This window comes from Pelodiscus sinensis, chromosome 22, assembly GCF_049634645.1.
Source record: "Pelodiscus sinensis isolate JC-2024 chromosome 22, ASM4963464v1, whole genome shotgun sequence".
Classification (NCBI taxonomy): Eukaryota; Metazoa; Chordata; order Testudines; family Trionychidae; genus Pelodiscus; species Pelodiscus sinensis.
Genome location: NC_134732.1, coordinates 4,524,867 through 4,550,166, shown reverse-complemented (window position 1 = coordinate 4,550,166; position 25,300 = coordinate 4,524,867). Strand labels below are relative to the sequence as shown.

General features: G+C 55.1%; 1 protein-coding gene across 1 annotated transcript in view; it reads left to right on the top strand.

Moving 5' to 3' along the window:
* NIBAN2 (niban apoptosis regulator 2) overlaps positions 1-25,300 on the top strand; it is an 85,358-nt gene that overhangs the window by 33,028 nt on the left and 27,030 nt on the right. Inside the window, exons 2-5 of the mRNA XM_075905812.1 lie at positions 8,336-8,466; positions 23,322-23,450; positions 24,025-24,130; positions 24,928-25,095. Of these exons, the coding sequence (XP_075761927.1) occupies positions 8,336-8,466; positions 23,322-23,450; positions 24,025-24,130; positions 24,928-25,095 (534 nt within the window). The remainder of the gene's footprint in view (positions 1-8,335; positions 8,467-23,321; positions 23,451-24,024; positions 24,131-24,927; positions 25,096-25,300) is intronic.

Sequence of the window (25,300 nt, the reverse complement as noted above, 5' to 3'; positions counted from 1 at the left end):
AGGGATCCGTGGGCCGTCTCTGAACAGGGAACCAAGTGAAGTGTGTAGTTCTGACCTCCAGAAACCATCCACTGCTGGATGCCGAATTCCAGGCTCGCTGTGATTAGGAGTCAAAGGCCAGCTCGCTCCACATGGGCAAGGACCGTTTCCAGCGCTATCTAGACTAGAGTTAAATGACGTGAGCGAGGAGCCGTCTTCCTGATCCTTCAAAATTCCAACTCCATGAAATCATTCACCATCTCCCAGCTACATCATTTCGATCCTTTGTACGAGATGGACCCTGGCATGCATTGCTGAAGGTTTCCCTTCCCATGTGGCAGCTCTTTCTCAAAGGGGCAATGAATTAGCCTTTTCAATGTTTATGTTCCTGTCCTGCCAACTTCTAAATCTGTTAGAACCGTATTCGACTTGCATGGAAAACTTTGATGTGCACGGGTGGACAGGAAAGGAAGTGCAGGCTTCGACTTGCATGGAAAACTTTGATCTGCACGGGTGGACAGGAAAGGAAGTGCAGGCTATCTCGTACATTTCCAACCACAGATAGGTTAACCAAGCTTTCTGTGTTTAGCAGTTATTGCCCTGTCCTCTGGGGAATATTCAACCAGCGTGAGGGTCTGTCTCACCAGTGGAACTCAATATTCCCCGCAGCCTCGTGGGGGGCATTCTGCAATACATGGGGGCGTTGCTCCTCAACTTGCTTGTTCAGTGTTAAATTCCATTCTGATCTCGCTTCTTAGCCCATCCCTTGTTTGAACCTAAAGGGAAGGGCTAAGAAGCGCCTTCCTCTGTAGCATGGGGCATGGATCACTTGCTGGAGGATTCTCTGCATCTTGGGGTCTTCAAACCATCATTTGAAGACTTCAATATCTGAGAGATAGGTGAGTGGATTATTCCAGGGATGGGTGGGTGAGATTCTGTGGCCTGCATTGTGCAGGGTGTCAGACTAGATGATCATAATGGTCCCTTCTGACCTTAAAGTCTGAGTGCTCCGAATCCAGCTACCCAAAGCTGCACCATGTTGTTTTATCTCCTCCACAACTTTACTCCCTCGCCATATGCATTGAGCAGGCTAAGCAAAGAGCCCATCCTCATGCAATCCATTTGGAATGTTGCGTCCATATGCAGAATGACATCTGGCAACATCTGGGGTGTATAAAACCAGCAGAGACTGTCACTGGGCGGGAAGCAACCAGTTCTCTCAAGCTCTGCTGAACCGAGTTAAGCCTCTGAACCGCACATTCTTCTGTAGCTGTCAGATTAGAAAATAAAGGGGAGAGCTGCCCGCACCCATCAGTTGGCTTAATGCTAGCTTGTGGCGGCTGAAAGGCTGCATTGGTGGCACTAAAGCCAGCAGTTGGAGAAAGTTGCTGAGTAGACCTGGGTGGGAAATACAAACGGGTTTTTGCAGGAAACTCTGAAAAATGTTAATTTCCGGTGACTTTTTTTTCCTTCACAAATATGCAAACTGCAGATGGAAAAATTTTTCATCCGCGAAAAGGGAGTTTGGAAAAACTACGTCTGGTTCTAGCACTGGGAGAAGCTTCATTTGTTTTAACTTGCTCCTTACATTCCAGGAGGAGGAGGATTGCTTGAATATTTTTTTTTAATATGTGCCTGGGTTTGCAGGAATTCTAGGGCATTGCTTCCTGCGTCTTGGCGTTCTGGGCCCATGCAGCCTGGCTTCTAGAGAAGAGAACCTGCTGGTGCCGCCATCTTTGGCTTCACTGCCCTTCACTGGGATGCTCCCATCTCTGCTCTGCCCAGAGTGGACCTAAGAGGAGCTTTTCTGGTCCGGGTGGAGCAGATTGGAGAAGGGAGTGCTCTGCATTCTAGCCCCGATGTGCCCTGACTCCATACGAATGATGCCTCGAAGGAGCCCATGTTTCTTACTTTGAAACGAGCCTGAAGGCGGGTGAAATGGAAGTGCTCTGGCTTTTCTTCAGCTCAGAGATGAGGGATCCTGTTCAGAGGCTTAGTGCGGTGACTGCAACAGAACTAGACATGCCTTCTCTCCTTCAGGGAAGCTCTTGATCTCTTCAGTTGTGTGCATGACGGTCTTCCCCCCGGTCACGCACGCGACCGGGAACAGTGCCGGGCTCTGCTAGCGGGGGCTGCAACAAATCCCCAGCAAATCAGTCCATCAGCAGAGCTGAGGATTCGGAGTGTAACTTGTGTAGAAGGTGCCTGTGCTATGCTGGCCCCCTCTGCTCTCTAGTGGAATGGCCGCCCTTTGACAATCAAAACCCACTGGTCTGTAACCTGACTGGTGCCGAACCAGAGAATTTGCCAGACCACAGGAGATCAATAGTGTCTAGCAGCATTACCAGCACTTCAGTGCTTCCTGATCTCTTAGAAGACATTTAGGGGTAAATTAGAGCTCGATAACAGCACAAAAGACCGAGAGCCAGGATTGGTGGCTGTAAACAAACTTTATGGGACCACAGAAAACTTGGTCACACCCATAAGTGGCCATCGAGCTAAACAAAATCATGCCGGATCACGGAGGTTGCCAGACCATGGATGTTACCGGACTAGAGAGGTTCAACTGTATCATTACCAGTAGGGTTAAAGCGATTCATCTCTTTCCATTCTTTCGACTCCTACACTTGAGTGCACCCTTCCTCTAACCACACCTCAAATGTGGAGTGCAGCGCGACAGATCTTCCTCATGCCGGCAGGTTGCATGGCTGGCGAGTGTCCGTCCTCCAGTGGAGCTCGCGTGCATGATTCTGCAGTTCTGATTTAAACAATTCTCAAACCAAGGGGCCAGCAGAACCATGGAGTGTCTATGGTTATAACGGGGGCCTCCCTCCTTGAGGGACCGGCAAAAGGGGGTGTCTGTCTGTAAATACTTGACAACGCTTTGTATAGATTGTTGCACTGTCTTCTCCCGCCCCCCCCCCCACTTCCTTCCCTCTTTACAATAGGTCGGTTCCCCTTTTGATGTGGGTTCCTCACACAACAGGAGAGAATTCTCTGTCTTGAAACAGGATTTTTTTTTTAAACCCCAGCAGCTAAGTAGGAGGCGAGGGAAGCGTCAGACGCTACCCTCCAGCCACTTGTATTGGCTTAGTGCCATGTAGACTGGCCTCCTGCAGCAAGAGGGGCTGTGTGAAAAGTGCAGGAGACAAGGGAGCCGTGGGGACTCCACACCAAGCAGGCTCTGCCTTGATCCCTCTTGCCTTGGGTTTCGACAGGGGTCTGGAGTCTGCGAGTGGCACAGTGGCTCACGGCAAGTTTAACCCTGAGCTAGTTTCTGTGTGTTGGGCGTCCGTGTGTTCCCCACCCCCGGAGCCGTCATTTGGGAGGAGAGGGGAGCACGGTGCCGGAGGTTCCAGGAGGCTCTTGGCCTCATCTTTAGAGGAAAGTCAGCCAGTCTCATTGATAAAAGGCCCTGGGGGGCTGACTTCCCCTGTGCTCAAGGGAGAAAGGTGAGATGCGGCCCCTCTCAGACCTGGTTGTTTGGGGTCACTGGAGAGCCCTGAGCTGGCCCTGTTCTGTGCTCAACTTTTCCCCTCTGGGGCCCCTGCCCTCAAGCCCCTGGGGAAGAGCCATGTGCCAGGCCCCCTGGATTTAGGTGGGGCAGTGACTCAGACTGCAGATGTCCAAGGGATACGGCAGTGAAGAAACAGCCACGTGGTGCCTGCAGCTGCCTGGGACTGACCCTGGGAGCCTGGCTACCCAAAGAGTCCAATCTCTCCCCATCCGGCGGACAGACCTGTCTGCTGCTCTCTGATCTAAGCTCACCGGGTCCAGCTGGTGCCTGGCCCTCCCTAGAGGACCGGGCTGTGGGATTTGCTGCAGCTAAGCAGCTGCTCTGACATGCATGTCCTTCCTGAATGCTAGCTGGCTGCCCCGGCCGGAGTGCAGACCGGGCGTTCTGGTGACAGTGCAGAGAGAGCCAAAGGGCTTGGCCGCTCGTTGCTCGCACTCAACGTGTGTGGGAGAGACGAGGTCCTGGTACCAAGTGAGATCTGCTGGAACGGTCCCTCCCTGTTTTGCAGCATCTGCCCGATTGCATCCCGGAGGGCTCCCAGCTGGCTCGAATGTGCCGCGTTGTGCTAGCTCAGCTGATCGTCGGCACAACGCAGCAGTCAAGAGGCGGCTCGGTCGGCAAGGAAAGCCTTTGCCGACCGATCCCTTATGCCACCTGAAACGAGGTTTACAGGATCAGTCAGCAGAGGCTTTCCTTGCCGACCAATCCGTGTCTTGACTCGCGTGCTGTGCCGACAATCAGTTGAGCTGGCACATCGCGGCGGCCATTTTTATGTTAATGAAGTGGGGGATATTTAAATCCCTGCTTCATTGACTGTTGGGTAATCTAATTTACATGCTGTTGATACCCTTAGTATCAGGGGCACCAGCACGGGGAGGGTGGGCGGGGTCGGGGGGTGGAAACAAGCGACATCCTGGGAGCCTGCATGTAACCATGGGCTCATCAGTGAACCATGTATACGGTTACACATCCCTGGGGCGGAGGGCATTGACCAAATTCTGCTCCCTTGAAGTCCATGGCAACTCCGAGGCGATTCAGTCCGTGTTTTCCAGGTGCTGTGTTTTCATTTGCTGGAGTTTGCCTCCGTTCCAGCCCCAGGTTCAGAACCGCACGGTGGAGGTTCCTGCGTCCTCTTGCTGGAGTCGGGCACGTGGCGATGGGAAGGACTTGCCCCGGTGCAGTACGTGTTGGCACTCTTGCAACTAGTACCTGGCAGCTGCCGCCGTGCTGCGTGCTCGGGGCGTTCTGAAACGTCACCCCCACAGCAGGGATGGCGCTTGGAGGGCGGGGCCCTCCCAGCAAACTGAGCCCCAGCAAACTGAGCTGAGGCAGCATCTTGAGTGGAGCTTGGGAACTGGGCTGTGCTACAAGGGAGCGGTCCTGGTGGGGGGTATCGGTGGTGCAGACCGCCTGGGTCATGCCCGGGAGAGACTGGGCAATCGGTCACCTCGCTAGGAAGTTCCCCGCTTGCTCGGGGGTGGCTTGTGTGGGAGCCTGGTAGCAGGCCAGAGGTGATGTCTGGGGCTTGCCCGCCCTAGCAAAGATTTGCTGGCATAGCTGTCCTAGCGTAGATACGGAGTGTACCAGGGTGTCTCCTGGCGCAGCTGTTCCCTGAGACCGGAGCTATGCTGGCATAAGAGCGCGCTTGCCAGCATAGCTCATGTCTCGTGTCTGCAACACTCGGGTTTATACCAGCACAAAAGTCACAGCCCTAACCCGCCCTGCGATGCCAAGAACCAGTTAAGTGGAGACCAGACCTTAGGTGTGAATGTATCGTCCCTGCTCCCAGGGCTGGTACAGCAGGGGGGGGTTTCAAACATTTTTTTCTACTAACCCAGTAGATGAATTGTTGACCCAACATAATTTGACTGGAGCGCAGACTCTGGTGTGGGGCTGGGGATGGAGCTTTAGGGTGCAGGAGGGGCTCCGGCTTTGGGGGGGTGCACGACTGGGGCAGGAGGGGCTTACGTCAAGCGGCTCCCGGTCAATGGTGCAGTGGGAAGGCTAAAGCAGCTTCCCACCTCTCCTGGCACCACAGACCATGCTGTGCCCCAGAAACAGCCAGCAGCCAATGGGCGTGCGGAGCTAGTGCTTGGGGCAGAGGCGGTGCGTGGAGTCCTGCGTGCTCTTCCGCCCCTCACCTAGGACCTGGGCCTGCTGCCAGCTGCTTCTGGAGCACAGCACAGTCTGCGATGCAGGGCAGGCAGAGAGCTGCCTTAGCGCCCCCGCTGCTCACCTGATCCCCCCACAGCAGCGAGCCCCAGCGCCTGATGTTGCACGGCCCCTCGTTTAAAACTGCTGGGCTACAGTGAAATTCTGTGAGGATTTCCTCAGGCCCTCCCTTCCTTCCCCCGCCCCCCCAGTCCGTCCGTGACCATTCTCGCCTGAAACAAAAAGGTGGAGTTCCCGCCTGGTGCTCAGCGATCAAATCCGGCATCTCTGCAGGAGTCTGTCCTGCTGTCGTCTCCTCGGCACATGACCCGCTGCTTCCACGACAAGCGTGTTGGCCCCTGCGGGGGAGGACACAGGGTGTTGCTGGCCCGAGGAATGGGGAAGTCTTTCAAGTGGCGCTGCATGTGCCCTTATGCACGCTCTAGTCTGAGAGATCGGAGGCAGTTGGGAACGGGATTCACCTGGCTCGGGGCTGCCGGATTCAGAGGATGCGCCGTGCTGCTGCTCCTGGGGGCAGGCTGCACGTGGGGAAAGCCGCCCTCCTTTCCCCACCGAGAGCTGGGTTTGGGCTCAGCCCGGGAGCAGGCTGGTGAAAAGTTCTGCGTCTCTGCCGCTCGCACCAAGAGGCTGGAACCTCCCCCACAGGCAGGGAAGAGCCTGTGGGCAGTGCACGAATGCCGGGCTGCTGGCAGACGCACAGGTGCCTTGCACAGTAGGAGTGGCCCACGAACGCTCGGATTCTTTCCATAGCCAGGCTGGACCGGGAGGTGTGCTGTAGGGGTGTTAAATATCGGTTCATTGAATAGTCGAGTAACCACATGAATTCTGATTGGTTACTCAGCTATTCTGTAGTCCGGGGGGGCGGGCAGCCAGTGTGCTCCGGCCCAACTCCGGAGGAGCCCCCTGCCACTCCACGCTGCTGCCTCTGTACCAGAGGCAGCAACGCGGGGTGCCAGGCGGGTGATGGTCCGCAAGGGGAACCAATTTAAAAACCAGCTCCCCTCACGGACTGGCTGCCTGGCACCCTGCATTGTTGCCTCTGATACAGAGGCAGCAGTGTGGGGTGGGTCTGAGCTTCCGGACCCAGCGCAAGCTGGAACTGAACCAGGCTGTCTGCCTGCCTGGCTCCTAATACACTTTAAATGTAGAGCTGCAGTGGGGGTAGGTCCTGGACCCAGCATGAGCCAGGACTGAGCCGGGTTGCCTGGTCACCTGGCTCCTAATATACTTTAAATGCAGAACTGCAGCAAGGGTAGGTCCTAGACCTGGCACAAACGGGGTCTGAGCCAGGCTGCTGGCCAGCCTGCTAAAAACTTTACTGGGTTTGGGGGCGGATGCGTGTTGTCTATAGCAGTGTTTCTCAACCTTTTTTTTTTTTTTTTTTTTTTTTTTTTTTAATACCCCTTTAAAAAATTTATAAGTACCCCCAGCACTTACAGTTTTCAGAGAGACAATATTTTTTTTACCATTGCAACACATTTGTTTAAACAACTTAATTGTAGCCGGGCGGGCGATGAAATTTTTGGGTGTAAAAAGTACACAAATAATAAAACCCTGTAAAACTTCCAACAAATTCAGTTTTCTCCAAATTTCAGGTGTTGATGTTACCCCCCCCCTCCCCCAGACTTCTCTGGAGTACCCCCTAAGGGTACTCGTACCACTGGTTGAGAAACACTCGTCTATAGCCTGAATCTATAAGCTTTTGCTTGTCGGTTAATCGAGTGTGCTATTATATCCCTAGTGTCATCTGGGAAGTTTCCAGCACCTCTGCTTGGCTGGCTTCCCCTGATCTATTCAGAGGAGGAGGGGGAGGGAATAGGCAGGTGGGGGGAAGACGATTTCACCCCAATTTCTGAGTGGCCGGGATAAGGCATTTTTTGGAATTCTCTAGTGCTCTGTATGAGCCAGTCACGTTGCACCCTACGAGTAGCAAAAGGCCCCGTCGTCCTGCCTGTTCTCGTCCATCCTGCTGATGCCTACGAGGTGTGTGTGTGTGGGGGCCGGAGGAAGGTGTGTGCCAACCTGATGCCCCTTGGCAGAACCACAAATGCGTGAGAGGACCGGATGGCTAGGGCAGAATGAAATGATTCCCGTGTATGTAACTGGCTCCCTGATGCTGTAGAAATGCTGGCAGGCCCCGTCCAGAGCAGCTGTTCATTGCAGACGGGGAGGTGACTTGGTCCTGGCCTGGGTCTACCTGGGTTCTTCAGCACTGATCTTCTAGGACCATAGAGATCAAAACAAATGTGGCACTTAGTGGGAGGGTATCTAGGCTAGGAAGAGAAGTGATACAATGGAGTAACCCACCTGCTGCTCGTCAGGTCCGATGATTCCACTAATCCCCCCCCCCCCCCCTTTGGCCATCGGTTCATGGGGTGATCTGGAACCTTTGTGGCCACCCACCTGCTAGGGATGGTGCCAGCCGGCTGCAGGACACCTCGGAGGAAGGGGGTTGCGCTCATGACACAAGATCCATATTTTTGTTAGTCTCTCAGGTGCTGCAGGACAACTCGTTCTCCCCATTAGTCCCTGGCTTTCCTGTTAGCGTCCGCTGGCTGGAGGAGTCTTCCTGGCAGATGGGGAGGGGTTTGCAGCGTGCACGTCGGTGGGTTTTTGATCCGTTGGCCAGGCGATCGGTGTGACCCCTCCCTCTGTTTTGACTTTCAGAGAAAACCGGGAAGGTGCTGGGGGAATTCTGCCAGTTTTACGAGGACCAGTATGGAGTCGCGCTCTTCAACAGTATCCGGTATGAGATTGAGGGCAACGGAGGGCCGCAGTCCCAGCTGCTCCACCGCAAGGTAAGGGAGAAACGACTCCACAGACTTCCTCTGCGCATCGCCCTGTCCCGGGACCTCTGGCTCCGCTCTGCTCCAGGAGCCTGGCTTGGGTTGCCGCATGCAATACGCCCTGCACTGTCTGTGCAGCCAGGATGCACAAATGGGCAGGGGCCACCGACCAAACAGTATCTGGGGCTGTTTGGCTCTCGGAGCTTTGTGCATGCACATTTGTAGCTGAAAGTGGCCTCCAGGTGAGGGGAGGCAGATGCCCGGGGGCCTGTCTGCTGTGGCTGATGGACTTGCTGAAGGCAGCAGGGCGTGTCCACAGTGATGGATTTATGCGGTGCCGGCGGAGACAGCCTTCCTGGGGGCGGAACTAGAAACCCGGGGCCCGCTCAGGGAGAGTGCGGAGGTGGCAAACTCCACCTCTGTAGTAGGCAAACGTCAAGTTCTTCCAGCGCAGCAGAGCCCACAGAGAAGCGTAACTTTGGTTTGGCCACGGCTGCTCTGGCACGCTCTGCAGTCCCAGGGAAGCAGCGGCCTGGGAGCTGAATTTTTCCGCTTATGGCAGGGTGGGAAATAATTTTTGAAAGGGGGGGGGGGCCTTTTCACACATTTCTGAAGCGGTTGTGGGCTGGCCCAGAAGGGGCGGGGCTTCAGGTGGAAGGGGCGGGGCCAGGAGGCCTTTTGTGCCCCCCCCCCCCCCTGCAGACCCTGATTAGCCTGGGACCTAGGCGGGGGAGGGCGGCATGTGAAGTCTTTGCCCTGTGGTACCTAGAGAGAACCACCAGCGGTTTTGAACAGCTGGCAGTTCCTGCATGTGCCACATGCCCCTGGCCGGGGAGGAGACTTTGCATATTCCCCTTTGCATGCCCCCCGTCCCCAGGTCTCGATTGGCCTGGGAGCAGGGGAGCAGCAGGGTGTGCGCGGGCCGGATCAACCAGCTGGGCAGGCCAGATCCAGCCCGTGGGGGCTGCCTTGCCCGCCCCTGGCTTATGGGAGGTGTGTAAATGGGGAGGCAGAGGTGGTGGTAGAAACTCAGGGTGGGGGGGGTTAACGTTCTAGCCTTAGCTCTTCTGTGACTCCCCTTCCAGGCCGGGCGCTGGGACGGGCTCTTCACCCGGCATTTGGCTCCCGCCCAAGCTCCAGCCTTGGCTTTCCCTTCCCGAGTGAGTCAAATGACTTAATTGTGGCTTTGTGCAACGTGACTCATTTCCCCTAGCCACAGAGGGAGCCAATAGGCTCCTTGGAAAAAGGCAGGAGGTGCCCTGCGTTTCAGCCCTGCCTTGCCTTTTGCTGGGCGCCCTCGTGCGTCTGCACCCTAGTACCCAGGCATCTCCAACGCGCCGAGCCGTGACAGCACAGACGTTAGAGGAACGCACTGGGCAGAGAAGCGCATCTGAGAGACTTTCCCTCTGCTGGCCGTTTTGTGCCTGCTCCCTGCAACACGGGGCTATGGACGAGCTTTGGGGTGGGATTACGGACATGGAGAGCCAGAATGGGCCGATACAGCCGCTGCTCATGAACTTGGGAAGGGATATTAAATATCTTGTTTTGGGGCATAAGCCAGTCTCCCTGACTAGGGGTTAGGAGTCCTAATACTGGGGAGATGGATTCTCCCAGCTGACCCAAAGCAAGCAGTGTATGGAAGCACGAACTCCTGGCCAATGTCAGACCGGTACCGGGCCAGATGGACGTCGGGACTGACTATGTACGCAGGTTCCTATGTGCTGAGCCGCGCCTGTCATCTGATCCCTCCAACCTCCCATCCCCCTCATGTAAAATCATCCAGTTTCCAGGAGCAAATGTAGCTAGGGAAAGCCCTAGAGACCAACGCAGGAAGCTTTGCGCACCTAGCCCCTGCCAGTACTTACTAGCTACTTATTCTATAGATTAGGAATATTAGGAATCGTTAAAAAAGGGATAGAGAATAAGACAGGGAATATCTTATTGCCTCTGTATAAATCCACGCTATGCTCACATCTTGAATACTGCATACGGATGTGGTCACCTCAACTCACAAAAGATCTCTTGGCATTGGAAAAAGTTCAGAAAAGGGCAACAAAATTGATGTGGGTTTGGAATGGGCCCCCATATGAAGAGAGATTAAAAAGACTTGGACTTTTCAGCTTAGAAAAGAGAAGATTAAGAGAAGAGAGGCTAGGCTAGGGATCTATAAAATCATGACAAGTATGGAGAGAGTGAATAAGGAAAAGTTATGTGCTTGTTCCCATAACCTAAGAACTAGGGGTCACCAAATGAAATTAATAGGCAGCATGTTTAAGACCAAATTAAGTTTCTTCACACTGTGCACAGTCAACCTGTGGAACTCCTTGCCAGAGGATGTTGTGAAGACCAGGACTTTCACAAGGTTCAAAAAAGAGCTAGATAAATTCATGGAGGTGAGGCCCATCAGTGGCTATTAGCCAGGATGGGCAGGAATGGTGCCCCTAGCCTCTTTGTTTATCCAACAGAGAGGGATCACGTGATGATCCCCTGTTCTGTTCACTCCCTCTGGGGCGCCTGGCCTTGGCCACTGTTGGCAGACTTAGATACTGGGCTAGATGGACCTTTGGTCTGACCCAGTGTGGCCGTTCTGATAGGTCACACTGAATTATTCCAGCAGCTAAAGACTTAATCTGGCGGTTTACTATAGGGCAAAGTTAATTAGCATAACGTGATGGGCTCGGAGGACCTAGATACAGTCCAGAAGGACACATTACTGCGGTGGGTACTAGCCTAACTGGCTCGGGTCTGGGCCTTACTCACAGGGACTTGTGTGCACCATGGATCTATTTGTATTGTAGCGCTGAGGGCTGCCGACCATGGGCCCGTTGTGCTTGGAGCTGTACAAATGCAACAAAACTACCCCTGTGCCAAAGAACTAGCCCAAGTGGAGGTAGCGCTGGCCCTGCAGAGGCTGGGCACGCTGAGCAGATGGTGTAATCACCAGCACTGTGAGTCCCATCTCTTGTGCTACGTGAGCACCAGGAAGGCCTTGCACGTCCGGAGAATGGACCCCCTTGGGCTGTTGGCTGCTGCGGGATGTAATGGCTCGGGTCACACCCTCCTGCTTGGGCTGCTGCCTGAGACTGAATCTGGGTGATTTTGAAGATTCAAGCTCTTTGTTTCGTTTCCTCTCTGGCGGACGTTTTCCGGGAGGGGAGGGAGGAAGGGGGGAGCAATTGGGTTTCAGTGCTTCACCAGGTCAGTGGAGCCCCTCATCCTGTCGGCAGCTCAGACCTGGTCCCACTGCAGGGGGAAGAGAATGTGAACTTCAGCCGTAAACAAAGCGCCTGAGGCAGGAAATGCCAGGCTGTGCAGGGTTGACGGCCTTTGGGGAGAAGAGGGAAGGGAAATCACCCTCCCCGAGCCTATAGTTCGGCTGGGGAAGGGTTAGTTTTCATTTCAGCTGGCATGTGGACTGCAGTGCTTCCAAGCCTGACCGTTACAAACATGGGCCGGGGGATTTATACTCGGGATACGGTGACTGTGGTGCAGTGCCTCCTGGCTCTGACACGCCGGCTCTGCTCCAGCTCCGGACCCTGGTGAGCTAAGCAGCATCTGCGAGAAACTCACGCCCATGGCTCACACGACTGAGCCCCATCCCTCGCCACGGGCTTTGTGGGGACCCTCTGAGGACCTGGCCAGCAGCTTCTGTGATCGCTAGAGAAATGAGATGAGAGTGTGATGGGCTGGACTTGGGGGCCCATTCGTCTCTTAGACATGCCACTCCGCCAACGTCGGCATGAGAGAAGCACCCAGATTGCAGGATCTTTCCTTTGGCTCCGCCACGGACTTGCTGAGTGACCTTGGGCAAATCTCCCTCTGTCCCCAGCTGGCAGAGTGGCAGAGAACAGCCTCCTGGGGGTGTTTAGGTCTGTCTACATGGCCCCTCCCCTCCCACTGCTTCCCAACTGTTCCTGAAAGGGGGAAATGAACCTTACCAGGGGCCAAAGGGGGCTCGGGGCCTGCAAAGCATGTTGGGCGGCAGCGGCCGGTCTGGTTACTCTCTTGAGCATCTGTTTGGTGATGGCCGTTCACGCTAAACGGGAACCGGCTTTGCTGGGGTGGAGTGTCCCTTCCGCGGCCGTGCCCCCTGCGACGGCTTGTGTGTAGCGCATGGAAGGCTGCCGCTGGTAGTGCCTTGGCCAGAGTTATCCGGAGTTATGGGGAGCCGCTCTGCGACTCTCCCCTCACCCCAGGGCAGGTACTTCCTGGGCTCCCTCTGCAGCCGCAGCGCAAGGTGAAGCTGGAGGAACCGCTTCTCTGCAGGGGCTTCCAGATTCGAGCAGTCGCTTCAGTCAGCCGCGTGCTAGAGCGACAGGTTGGGCCTCCCAAAACCGGGACTCCCTCATCCAGCAGGACCACGGGTGTCCCAGGACCAGGGAGTCCTGGCGGCTCGGAGCCCAGTGGGGCTGGGGCTGGAGCCCCAATAGCGCAGCAGGGGCCCCGGCACCCCCAGTAGCAGAGCCGGGGACACGGCAGCCGTGGTGGGATTGGTAGCGTGGCTGGAGCCAGGGACACGGCAGCCCCAGTAGTGGGGCTGGAGCCAGGGCAGTCCAGACTGCCAGGGCCACAGCAGCACGGCAGGGGGCAGCTAGGGGCAGCAGCAGGGAGGGAAGGTGGTTTGGGGAGCTGGTAGCAGGAAACCTCCTCTGGTCTGGCAAATTCCCTCGTTCGGGACCGGTTGTCCCCAGAGTGCCGGACCAGAGAGGTCCATCCTGTACTGTAACTTCCGATCGCTGCTGGGAACCTCTCCTCTCCTGGCCCTTTGCCTCTTCATTTCTTCCCCTCTGTTCTCCTTGCCCCTGCTGTTGGGGGCTTCCCCATAGCTCTGTATAGCACCCTGAGGCCCGGCCGTGTTGATGGGAACTCTCAGCACCTCGTGGTAAATCTTGGCGAGCTTCTGACGGGCAGTGGAAGCTGGTGGGGGCTAGCCTGGACATTGGCGTCAACATGGCAGGCCTTGTACTGTGATCAGCAGAGTGCCCGCAGCTGGTAACGTGTTTCTCTTGGTGGTGCACATCTGCACAGGCCTTGGTGTAAGCAACAAAATTTATTCCACAGTTGGAACACTGCAATACACAATCTCATAGGTGAGGGGAGCATCGAGCCCAGGTGACTCGGAAACACCCCTACTCTTACTGAAAACGTTGTGGGATCTTTAACGTCAGGAGTCGAGTAAATGAGACATTCACGCGTTTTGATCAGGGCTCCAGCTTACATGGGTGTAAAGTCTCCACAGAAGTCTGTGGATGACACCAGTGAGAGTTCAGAATCGAACCCCAAATAAGCACATTTTGCTGAATGTCCAGTACTGTAATGCGGCCAGCTCTGGGGTGAAGCACAAGCACCTAACGGCACACTATACACCCGCGTTCCCTGCAAGCGGAGCTTTGGGTGGCCATGCAGGAGAGCTCTGGGTGCAGGTCCACGTTCCAGGCCACTCAGTGGGTGTGCTAAGCAAAATAGCATTCACAAGTGCTGGCCACATCACCCACCACCCTCCCATACAGCCAGGCCTCCCAGGGAGCACTGCTGAAAGGTCGCCGGTGTCGTCAGTCCCCGCTCGCAGCTGGGGAATGTCTGAGAAATGGAAGCGAGTCACGGAGGTCAGGGACACGGGGTGACTTTCCAACCAGATGACTGTCAATAGGACATTCCGCTGCTGAGCTGCGGCAGGGACATCGGCTTCGTCTCATCTGGCTGCTGCGGGACCAGAGGACCCACCCATGTCGGGTTCCAGGGGCCATTGCTGGCTCGTGGAGCCAAATCCTCGGCCTGATCCTGAATGGTGCTGAGTAGCCCTCGCTCCTGGTGCAGGGAGATTCCCCCGCCCCGGTACGTGGAGCAGCACGTGCAGTCGGCTCTTCCTGCGCCGAGGCAGAATCGGCAGGACTCGGCGCCCGCAGCCAAGGCCAGGCACATGGGCACAGGAGGTGCCGAACGCTGCGCTGAGCCCTTGACACTCTGGCCCCACGTCTGCCCCACTTCCTGCCTCTAGCTTGCTGCTGTGCCTTGGCTACCGGTGACGGAGTGAGGCAAGGAGGGGACCCCTCCTGGAAGCAAGAGGGTTTGGTGGACGAACACCCTCCCCCTTCCTGCCAGGCACCCACTGGAGCAGTTTGAGTCTCTCAGCTCTCTCCGCCTCTCATGCTTTTGATCACTGGGGCTGGGCAGCCCCTCCCTGCTTCAGGAGGCAGGGTGGATGAATGTCTCTCTCCTTGACAGGAAGGCCTTGCTAAATGGAAACTGCAAGGAGCAGGGTGGAGCGGGGAGTGAAACTGAGCTGTCCTATCCTGAGTTCGTAACTTGCCTTTTAAGTTTGGATCAAAGCCCAGCAGGATCACCTGAGCTCGGTATCTCTGATTAGGGGAAGGGAAGGGGCAGCCTTGGCCCTAAACCCTTTTCCAGGAAGAGGGGGCGTTGGGAAGCTTCTGCTGACTCACCAGGGCAGGTGGCTTGTTACCCCACCTCGATAATAAAGGCATGAGGATAGGGGATGAGCTGAGTGGCCCTGAGGGAGGAACCTTCTGAGCAGGCAGTAGCAGACTTATTTCTGCTACTTCTGGGTTGAGCTTATTTCTGTCTATGAAGCTAGTTCCCAGGCAGGGAGGGAGTTTGGACTCTGCGTGTTTGCTGAGGAGGCGGGAAAAGGCATCTGCCCCGGCGGGGGTGTGCAAGTAGATGGGGATGAGAATTGCAGCTTGAGAGTAGGACTTTGCGGGAACCGGGTTCCTTAGGGTGTGTCGATGGAGCCATGTAGATGAGGCTGATCGGCAGAGGGAAACGAAGCCGCGATTTAAATAATTCATTTAAATGTAAATGGCTGCCGCACTGAGCCGACAAACAGCTGATCAGCTGTTTGTCGGCTCAGCGCGCTAGTCTGGACGCTCCCGCGCCGACCTGAAGGCCCTTTATCGACCTCCCCGTTATGCCTCGTAGGGTGAGGTTTACCGGGTAGGTCGATAAAGGGCTTTCATGTCGGCAGGGGAGTGTCCAGACTGCCCCGATCTGCCGACAAACAGCTTGTCGGCAGAGCGGGGCAGCCATTTACATTTAAATGAAGCCGCGATTATTTAAATCGTGGCTTCGTTTCCCTTTGCCGAACAAACATCTACATGGCTCCATCAACGGAGCCATGTAGTTTAGACGTACTCTTAGAGCCTGGCTGCAGCCATGCTGCTGTGCCCCAGCTCTGGTCATGGCTGCTGCTGGCTGTTTGCCTGGACCGCCTGACTCCCTCCGGCCAGGACCGCGAGGGTTCACGATGGCAGTGTGTGGGCAGGCGGGGGCAGAGAAAGTGGCCAACCCGGGAGCTGCCGGAGCTTGGCCAGGGCACAGCTGTGGCTCTGATCTGATCTGCCCTGCCCGGAGGCTGGGAGACGTGTTTTCTGACAAATGGTTGGGTTCAGTGTACCTGCAAGTAATCCAGGAGTGTCCTCCTTGTTCCGAGAGCTGAGAGGCTCTTTATAAGTATGGGCAAGCCAGCCGCCCCTTCTCCTGTTGCCACGGGGGCTGGGAAAATGAGCAGAAGCAGCACATGCCCAGCTGCTGTGCATGCGAGAGGGATCCTGTGGGGCAGGTGCCAGGCCAACTGTCCTGGAACTGTGTTGACGAATGAATAAATATGGCTTCTCCTCCTGTCCCTGGTTCGGCATCCTTGCTTGCTGGGTCTCTGTACCTCCTGGCTGCTCTCGTCCCCTCTGCCAGGAGACGTTCTCCTGGGGGACCAGTGACCTCTTTCCAGAACTCCCTTCATCTCCAACTTTATTTTATTTTTTTACTTCACAACCTGGCTGCTGCTTTTGGCTCATCATGGGATACGGAGAAACTCGTTAATGATTGTCAGCTATTAGGGCTATAGGGGAAGATCTCAATCTCAGCCCACACGTGCAGGGTCTGGTGCCCCTCCCGTAGGCTGAACACTGAGACCCACGAAGACATTGCTGAGCTGTTCAAAAGGAGGTTTAACTCCCATTTGTCTCTGGAAATTGCCTGGCTGGCCAGTGCTCCTGCATCGACTGTACGTGCACATCCCGACCGAGGGCTTGTGTTCATGGCCGTGCTGCATTGGCCCTGCCGTGCTGATGCAGCGCCTCTGATGGAGACGCATTACGTCAATGGGAGACCATCTCCCACACAGATGGGCCAGCTGCGGGCTCCGCGGGTGAGAGGGACGTCGCTCGGGGAGGCGTGTTTCACCTGTGAGCGTGTGATTTGCATCGGCTGAAGAGGCCGTGTACACCTCCGGGGCCGGAGATCCCAATGGGTGGTTTGGTCAGGAAGGCTGGAGCCAGCTCTGTTGAAACACTGCCCGTGAGCTGCAGCGCTGACCCCGTGGCGGGTGGGCTGGGGGTGCCTGTTGCCAGCACTTGACAGAGCGGTACAAACTGGAAAGCCCAGACACAGCGGGGCCTGAGTCTGTCTTGGTCCCTTCCGGCAGCTCCTGCTTAGGCTGAGGTCCAGCTGGGGCCTTGGGTTATCTCTCCTGTATGCCCACCCGCTCCCTCAGTAGGAGGAAGCATGTCAGGGTCAGGCCCAGGACTGGAGGTCGGTGCCTACGTCTGTGACTTTAGGAGACTTCCCCAAGCAGGCGCTCTGCCTCCGTGTCCCCCATTCTGATTCCGAAAGTGTTCACAAGGCGCTTGGAGACTCTGGGAGGTCTTGCTATTTGGGGGCCTTTGGAAAGGCCTCCCCCATCCCCCAAAGTCCTTAAACTGCCCCCTCCACTCGCCAGCATCTGCCTCCTTCCCATCCCTGTTCCGGTGCATTAGTTCGAATCAAGGGGTTTGATTCGAACTAACGTGTCCCGAAGCGCATTCCCTGGCAAGTGGAATAGCGCGTGGGCAAGGTTATACTCATGAAGCACGGGATATTTAAATCCCCACTTTATTAGCAATTTCAGTCGGCTACATTTGCATCCCTAGTTCGAACGGGGAAGCAAGTATAGAGACGTACCCTAGACTCCCACGAGGAACAGTGTTATTAGCTGGGTTGTAGCTGCCCAGAATGATGGGGTTCAAACAGAAGCCATTTCCCCTGCTTGCCACCTCCCCGCCTCTTGGCTTCTGTTCCCTCCATCTTCCTGTGCGCCTCTGGGTGCTGGATCACTCCTATGGGGAGGGGAGGACTGGCCACATCTGGGAGCAGGTGCGTCTCATGAATGTAGGTCGGAAGATGCTCCGGGCTGGGATTACGCGCTGGCAGAGACCGTTCAGGAGGAACTGATGCTAGAACGCAGCTCTCAGATCCTTGGGACGTAGGTTCCTGCTGAACTGCGTGGCTGCACAGCCTCCCACGTGGGCGCTCAGGCTGCAGTAGGGAGAGAGGCTTCTCCCAAGCCCTGAAGCTGTCACGGCCAGTGGAGAGGTAACTGCAGCACAGAGCTGCTGAAAGCGGGGGAGAGGGGCCCCTCCGCTTCTCCCCAAGGGCTGCCTTGACTTCCCTCCCTTGTAGTCTGACCTGCTGGCTTTGAGGTAAGCCTCGTGCCAGCTCTCTGAGGCAAGCGCTGAACCCGGCTGCCTTCTCCAAGGGGGTCTGGTGCATCCGCCTTTGCGCCACGGGGCCTGTCTGGATGTTTGTGTCCAGCTGGGGCTGGCCTCAGCCTGCGCAGGGCATCTGCTGTCTGACTGCTGGGGTTTTAAAGGGACATCACCCGCATGCATCTCCTTCGCCCCTCCTTTCTTCAGTGCCAGCCCGACCTCAGAGTGGCTTTCAGGGTGGTGCTCTGAGCACAGACTGACAAGCTGCCTTGCTAAGGATACTTCCCCACCCCTGACTTCCCCCCCCCCCCCCCCGATAGCTTCTCATCCCATTCCTGCGTGGGGGTGTGAAGGACCTTGTTCCAAGGGCATGTGCAGACTGGGGAGCTCTGGCTGAATGTCCTTTTACATAGTCCAGGTACCAGACCTTGGCTTTCCATGCCCTTCTCTTCCCCGCTCTCTCCCCCCTCCCCCCCGGACTTTTAATCCTTGTTACTGTCTAAACCCCACTTGTTTGCCTTCTGCCTTGTGATTAGCTTACCATTCGCTTGTGTAATGGTTGAGGGGAGAGAGCTCAGTGGTTTGAGCATTGGCCTGCTAAATCCAGGGTTGTGAGTTCAATCCTTGCGGAGGCCATTTAAGGATTTGGGGCAAAAATTTGTTAGGGGTGGTACTTGGTCCTGCTGTGAAGGCAGGGGACTGGACTCAATGACCTTTCCTTCCATTTCGAGGAGATAGGCAATCTCCATTAATTTAAATTTATTCTTGCTACCCGCCTATTTGAATTGGTCCCCTCTTTTCACTGTATTTTCTAATTACGCTTTTCTTCCAAGTGCCTGGGAAAAGTGGCCGAACTGCATGATACATTTTTTAACTGACTTAGTCAGTTCTGTTTGTTGTTGCTACAAAACCCAGGTTAATGACTTAGCAGGAATGTTGATTGCTGGAGCAAGCTTGTGGACAAGGAAACAGGACAGCTAGGTTCCTTTTATGGCGTCGCCGTGGTCTAGCTGTGTGACTACAGGCAAGTCTCTTAAGGAGCACTGTCAACTTAACCGTTACGCTTTTGATCTGAAATTTTATACCTACTATCAGTAGAGGCAAGACCCAGGATACTGGAACTGAAAGAGGAGAGAGACACTTCTTTGTCTTTGTGGAGGCTGATCTATTTTGCCCTATAAATATTGTGCCAGTCCGTTTTCCCTGTTTGGTCCCAGTGGCGTGAGACACGCCTACAAGAAAGTTTTTTTTAAAAGTTTCTTTCAGAAAAAATGGGTGGCAGATGTGGTATTTTGTGACTATTTAAAACTGGGAAGCGGGGAGTGGGAAAGGGGTTGCTACCAGTAGTAGCATCCTAGTTGGTGTTACTTTTTAACAGCCTCTGCATCTGGCTCGTGAGCCTGTGGTTAGGGCTGCCAGCTTGGGACTTTGGTGGCCCCGGTTCAACAATGGTCACTGGACAAGTCGCAGAGGGTTTGTCAACACTGCAGCGTTTTAACTGATCACAAGCCTGACCCCCCCTTTCCACTACACACACGTTGCTCTAGCCCAGGGCTTGGACTCGGGGTCCCAGGACCGCATGGGGGTCCGATACTTGAGTCAAGCTGGTACCCAGGAGTCAAGCCCTGTTGATTTTCAGTGTGCATGCAGCCCCATTGGACTGGGAGTCTGCCAGAAGCATCCCACAGTCACATGGGCCAGCGTTTTGTCCTCTGGACAGTCCAGTTTTCCCACGCTGCACCACGAACGAAGGGCTGAAGCGGCCACATTTTGGGTGGGTGCTAAGAAGCCTGGGGTGTGGATGACTGGACTTAGGCCTGCACAGTACAGTGCAGGTACTAGGACCTGGGTTCAGTGCTCCCTCAGTTGGGGTTACGAATGAGGGTGGATGCTCAAGCCCTAGGTTAACAAGCACCAGGGTCTGCAACTCACTTTCGTCTCACCCTGGGCTTCCATTGCAGTGCAGACATGCCCTAAGGGTGTGCCCTCCCTGCGGGGGTAACCTGGGGATCGGCATCTGAGTGAGCCTAGTCCAGGCCACTGCAAAATGGTATCGGCTACTGCACCCTCGCTGCCTCTGTGCTTCCCCATGTGGCACTAGGGGTGCTGTGTGCTGCAGGAAACTGAACCGTTTGTTTCCCAGGGAATTGTGGGAGGAGTTGTCTGTCCTTCTGGACTCGAGGGGGCATTGTGGGAAGGCATTGGGGACCATCACGTTTCAATGGCTTAGCCTGAGTCCTCGCTGCACAGGTACTCTACATAGCAGGGCTAAACTCAAAATAAGCTACACAACTGGAGCTACGCATAGGGTTGCCAGGTGGCCGGTTTTTCTGGCCCCTGTCTGGGGGGGGGACCCAGAAAATACTGACACGTAAAATGTCCAGTATTTTTTTTTCTCTTGGACGGAAGGCCGGTGGGGACAATCTTCCCCCTGCCATGTTTGGTGTGGGCGAATGAAATTTTTTTTTTTTTTTTGCCATGTTCGGGATTTTTGCTGAAAGCATTTGGCAAGCCTATGCTAATTGCATGGCTTAAGTTGAAATAGCTTGTTGCGAATTAGGTTCTGTGTAGACGTTCCCAATTTCTAAATAGAGCACTCTTCTTCTCTTCTTCCGACTTCCCTTCCTCCTCATACAGTGAGGGCTACAGGAGTAAGCAGTCCTCCAGCTTGACAGTATTTCCACATTATGTCAAAATAACTGCTTGTGTGTAGACGTGGACTGTTATTTCAGAAGAACATCTGTTATTTCGAAATAACACTGCTGTGTAGACGTACCCTGAGTGAGCCACCACCAGCCAGTGTGAAAGTGGAGCCGGGTCCTAACCCGTCCCCGCCAGTCAGGCCAGCTAACCTGGTTAAAAGCACCACTAAACTCAAGTGAGAGAGTTTAGCTCCCCAGCGTAGCTCCCGTCCACATGCGGGTTAACTCTGTGGTGAAGAGCAATTCATCCTGCCTCAGTTTCCCGTATTGCTGCGGGGAGGGGGAATCTGTGTGTTTAGATCACTTGGGCCTGTCTAGTATCTCATAAATCCTGATCCTTGTTGCTGACTGTCGTCACTGACAACTTGGCTACAAGCCGGAGAGAGACGTTCGGCAAGAAGGGCTTTTTTGCTCTTGTTTATATCCCAAAGGTCATAAAAATTCCCTGGAATGGTGACTTCTCTCGGCGCATTGGCAAGCCTGTGTTTGGGTTCCCACAGCAAGTTCTAACACACAGGAGCTTTAGGGGCCAAAAGCGTAGCCAGTTACAGACCGTCGAGTCCGAAGGATAGGTCTTTGTACAGACAAGGATGCCCTGACTTCTGTTCCTGCCACTGACCTGCTGTGGGGCCTTGGCCACTAACCTGATCTGTTCCCCTCCAATACTTGGTCATATGCATTTAAAATGATGAATCCTTCTGGGAAGGGTGTGTCCGTTCTCAGGGCACCCAGAATTGGGAGTCGTTTTGTTTCCCCCTGCCACTAGTGAAAGGGTGTTTTGCTTGTGCTTCTCTGGGAGGCTGCTCCCTGATACCACGCGCCTGTTAGCCATGCAAGCGTCGTCCTGCGTGATCTGTCAGCCCGCGCTTTGCCTTGCAGCTCAGCAATCAGTGCAGCCCGGTCCCCAAGACCCTTGGAAGTGTTCCCCTACAGTGATCACTCCTTATCCACCAACCACACGCACAAACACCAGGCCTGGGGTCCCCAAAGGAACACTCCCCACCCTCGCTTGTGTGGTTCCACTCCAAATCGGCACCTTGCTTAAGATCACTGCACTGAGATCTAGTGAAAGCCACAGAGTTATCATCCAAGACGAAGCATCAGGAGATGAGTAAGGAGAATGGAAACCAAGGGTTTTACATCAAACATATTCTCGTCTAAAGAAGCTTATTAGTCAAGTTCAGTTTCTAGAAAGCACGCTATGATTTTATCTCTGCCTAAGGGTGCTGCAGCATCTTCGGCCAAGCTGCTGGAGATCCTGTTTTCATGAATGAAACGGCATTTCCCAGGTGTAGGATGCTGTCTTTATCTGCTCTCCCCCACCAAGCTCACTGTTTGTACTCCGACAGTATAACACCCCCGGCTTGGTTTGCCTCTGTGCTGCTGCTTTGCTGGCTTCAAAACTTTCATATAGAAATGAGCATCCACCGTGCTAGTTCACGATGTTTAATTTATGTCTAAGGAAACCTCTTGTCTTTTGCAGAAAACCGGTTTTGCCACCTCTGCTGTGATGATAACCTAAGAACATATTTGCAATATTCTCACGCCCCCTCCTTGCATAGGACGGGCGCGCGCACACACCCTACCTCGCATAGGATCTCTCTGTACAGTTCACAATGAAATCAATAACCCATGTGACCCCGTCTTTCATAGAAAACCTCCCATGACTTTCTTTGGTGAACCAGAGCGCATGCACTCGAATCAGGATATTCCTGTAATGCCTTTGTTGGTTGGCAGTTAGGGGTTTGTGGATCACCTAGGACCAGTCCCTTGCTGTACACCAGGTCTGCACAATAATCTGTGCTCTGCACTGGGGTCTAGGTGCTGCTGTGATACAGATGTGTGCTTTTCTGGAGGGCGAAGGGGAATTCTGGCCAATGAGGATTCTGAAGGCGAGTGTGATGCGTAATGTGTTCATTAGCACCCACTTTGGAGTAATTCTCCAAAGAAAGCCAAGAGAACTGGGTTTTAATCCTAGCTAGGGACATAAGCGACTAGTCCCTCGACTAGTCGCTCCCCTCCCTTCCCCCCCTCCCGCCTTGCCGCCTCTATCAGAGATAGCAATGGGGCAGGGGGAGCAGGAGCTGGTGCTGGGGGAAGCCGGCTTAAAAGCGGGTTCTCCCCAGCACCATCTCTGTGAGGGGCAGGGGAGTAACGGGGACTGGGCGCAAGCCGGGAATCAGAGTGCCAGCCAGCTCTTAATACATTTAAAAATCAGAAGCACAGTGGGGGCGGGGCGGGACCCAGCATGAGCTGGGAATCAGCTGTCCTGGCTCATGCTGGGTCCCTCCTGCTGTGCTTTAGCCTTTTAAACGTATTAAGAGCCAACAAGCTCCCCTGCGTATCGACTAGTCGATGGAAAATCCATCAACTAGTCGATTCGTTGATTAAACTCAATTTAACATCCCTAATCCTAGCTCTGCCACAGACCTGCTCTGTAAACATGGGCAAGTCACTTTGCCTCTACTTCCTTGCCTCTAAAAAATGAGGCTCATACGGACCTAGCTCTTGAGCTACCAATAGAAAACCCCACGTGGGGCAAGAACGAAGCAGTTTGTGGCATAGCTGTCAGAGGCCAGTGCCCCGGCTAGTGGGTGGGGTTTGGCTCCCCTGAATTTGTTTCTCTGGTGCAGCCTAAATTCTCCTTCCTCCTCCACTCACTGTTCCATGTCTCTGCTCTGTGCAGGTCCCTCTGGAGGACCGCATCATCCTCTCGGGGAACCTCTTCCAGTACGTGGAGGAAAACAAGAAGTGGCGAAACCGCTTCTGCGTCGTGCCGCACAACTACGGCCTGGTGCTGTATGAGAACACGCTGGTGAGGCCCTCGCCCCTTACCTCTCTCTGCTTTGCTGGGGGGGGGGCGGTGTTCGGCCCAGGGAAAGACCCCCACAGCAGCTGTGCTCCTTTTGAGGAGCCTCCCACAGCTGCGCAAACGGTGCTTGCCCAAGAGTGACACTTAGCCAGCGCGCTCCGTGCATTGCAGCAAGGCCGCTGGGAGAACGGCCGGTATCTCCAGGATCAAGGTACCAGGCTGGAGTTACAGAGCTAGGGCGCTAAAGGGAAGCTTTGAACTTCCTCTCTGCTTCCTTTGGCTGCTGCACCGATTGAAGGACCATCCCCTCCATCCCAGACCCCGCGCTCCATAGAAACATGCGGCCCTAGATCAGTTACCAAAACCCGGGAATCCGTCGTCCCCCGCCCCTCTCCCCATCAAAAATTATTGCCCACCCTGATCTATATGGGCAGTATAGTATATTAACCCCTGCCAAAACCAAGGGAGAGGAGCAAGGCATTGAACTTGCTTACCAGGGGTTTGCAGACATGGGCTTGTCAGAGATCCTGGTTTGAGTGGCTTTGGGGACTGCTCTCACACTCTCCTTCCTCTCTAGGCCTATGACCGAGGGATTCAGCCTCGAGTAGCCCTCAACAGCGCTGGCTACAAAATCCTCACCTCCCTGGACCAGTATCTTGACCTTGTCAATAGCAGCTTGCCAGGTAAGTCCACCCTGGGCCGCTTGACGGTCTCCTCTCTCCGGTGCTCTGAATGTCCAAGGGCAAAGGATGGGGGGGACTAGAATAGGGGGATGTATTCCAGGCTGGCTTACATGTGTGTCCCTTCGGCTGCTCTCCCAGAATGCGTAGGATCAGCAGCATCCATAGGACCAGCAGCTGGAGGCAGGCATGGCCACATGCCATCTAGGTCCCCTTTTGTCTCTTCCAAGCTCTCCTGGCTTCAGTGCTCTCCACTGGAAGGCGCAGAGGTGCGGGAGAGGTGGCACCAAAGGAAATAGGAAGGAGACGAGGGAGGGAGGCGTGAAGACAGCTGGCGCCCCTTCCTGCGCCATGGAGATATGAACACTCGTTGGCTTGGCATGGGACACGCTCCCGCACAAGCACTGCTCCCTGGCTCCACACCTTGAGAACACGGTTGGGATTATTTCTCCAGCATCCCTGCCCGGCAGAGTCTGCTTCCTTCTAGGAGTGCAAGGAGTAACTTTTAGCTTCGGCTCTCTAGGGCCAGCTACTTGATTTCTTGGCTTGAATGGCCCCTGGAGACTAGCCTTCCGGGGCATCCCGTGTGGTGGTCTGCATTGAGCCCCGTAGCTGGGCAGTGCAGGAAGCCGCTCTGCAGCTGGGCTCTTGGAGGCGGTCGATCTCCGTGGCGTTCAGTCGAGCCCCTTTCTGCCATGCCTGGCCTGTGGATCCAGAGCCGTGGGCCTCGTGCCCGGCCAGTGCCACGCAGCGTTCCTAGCATGTGCCCAGGACTCAGTGTCTTTTTCTTCTTCCCTCAGGAACTGCCCCCAAATCCAGCAATGCCCCGATCCTCAAGTGTCCCACCCAGTTTCCTCTCATCCTTTGGCACCCGTACTCCCGCCACTACTACTTCTGCGTGATGACCGGGAAGGAGCAGGACAAGTGGCGAGCGGTGTTCCAGGACTGCGTGCGGCATTGCAACAATGGTAAGTGCAGGCCTCGCGGCCTCCGCCCGAGATTGGACCTTGTGCGTCTTGGATTCCTCTTTCCCTGTCCCCTGCCTCTGGCGAGGGGGGAGCACCGCGGTGTTACTAGCAATACGAGCAAGATCAGGCTTGTTCCTTCCCCAAGCGCAGGCCAACCCGGAAAAGCAATTCCCTTAAGAAATGCCACCGTGGGGGACTCCAGGTT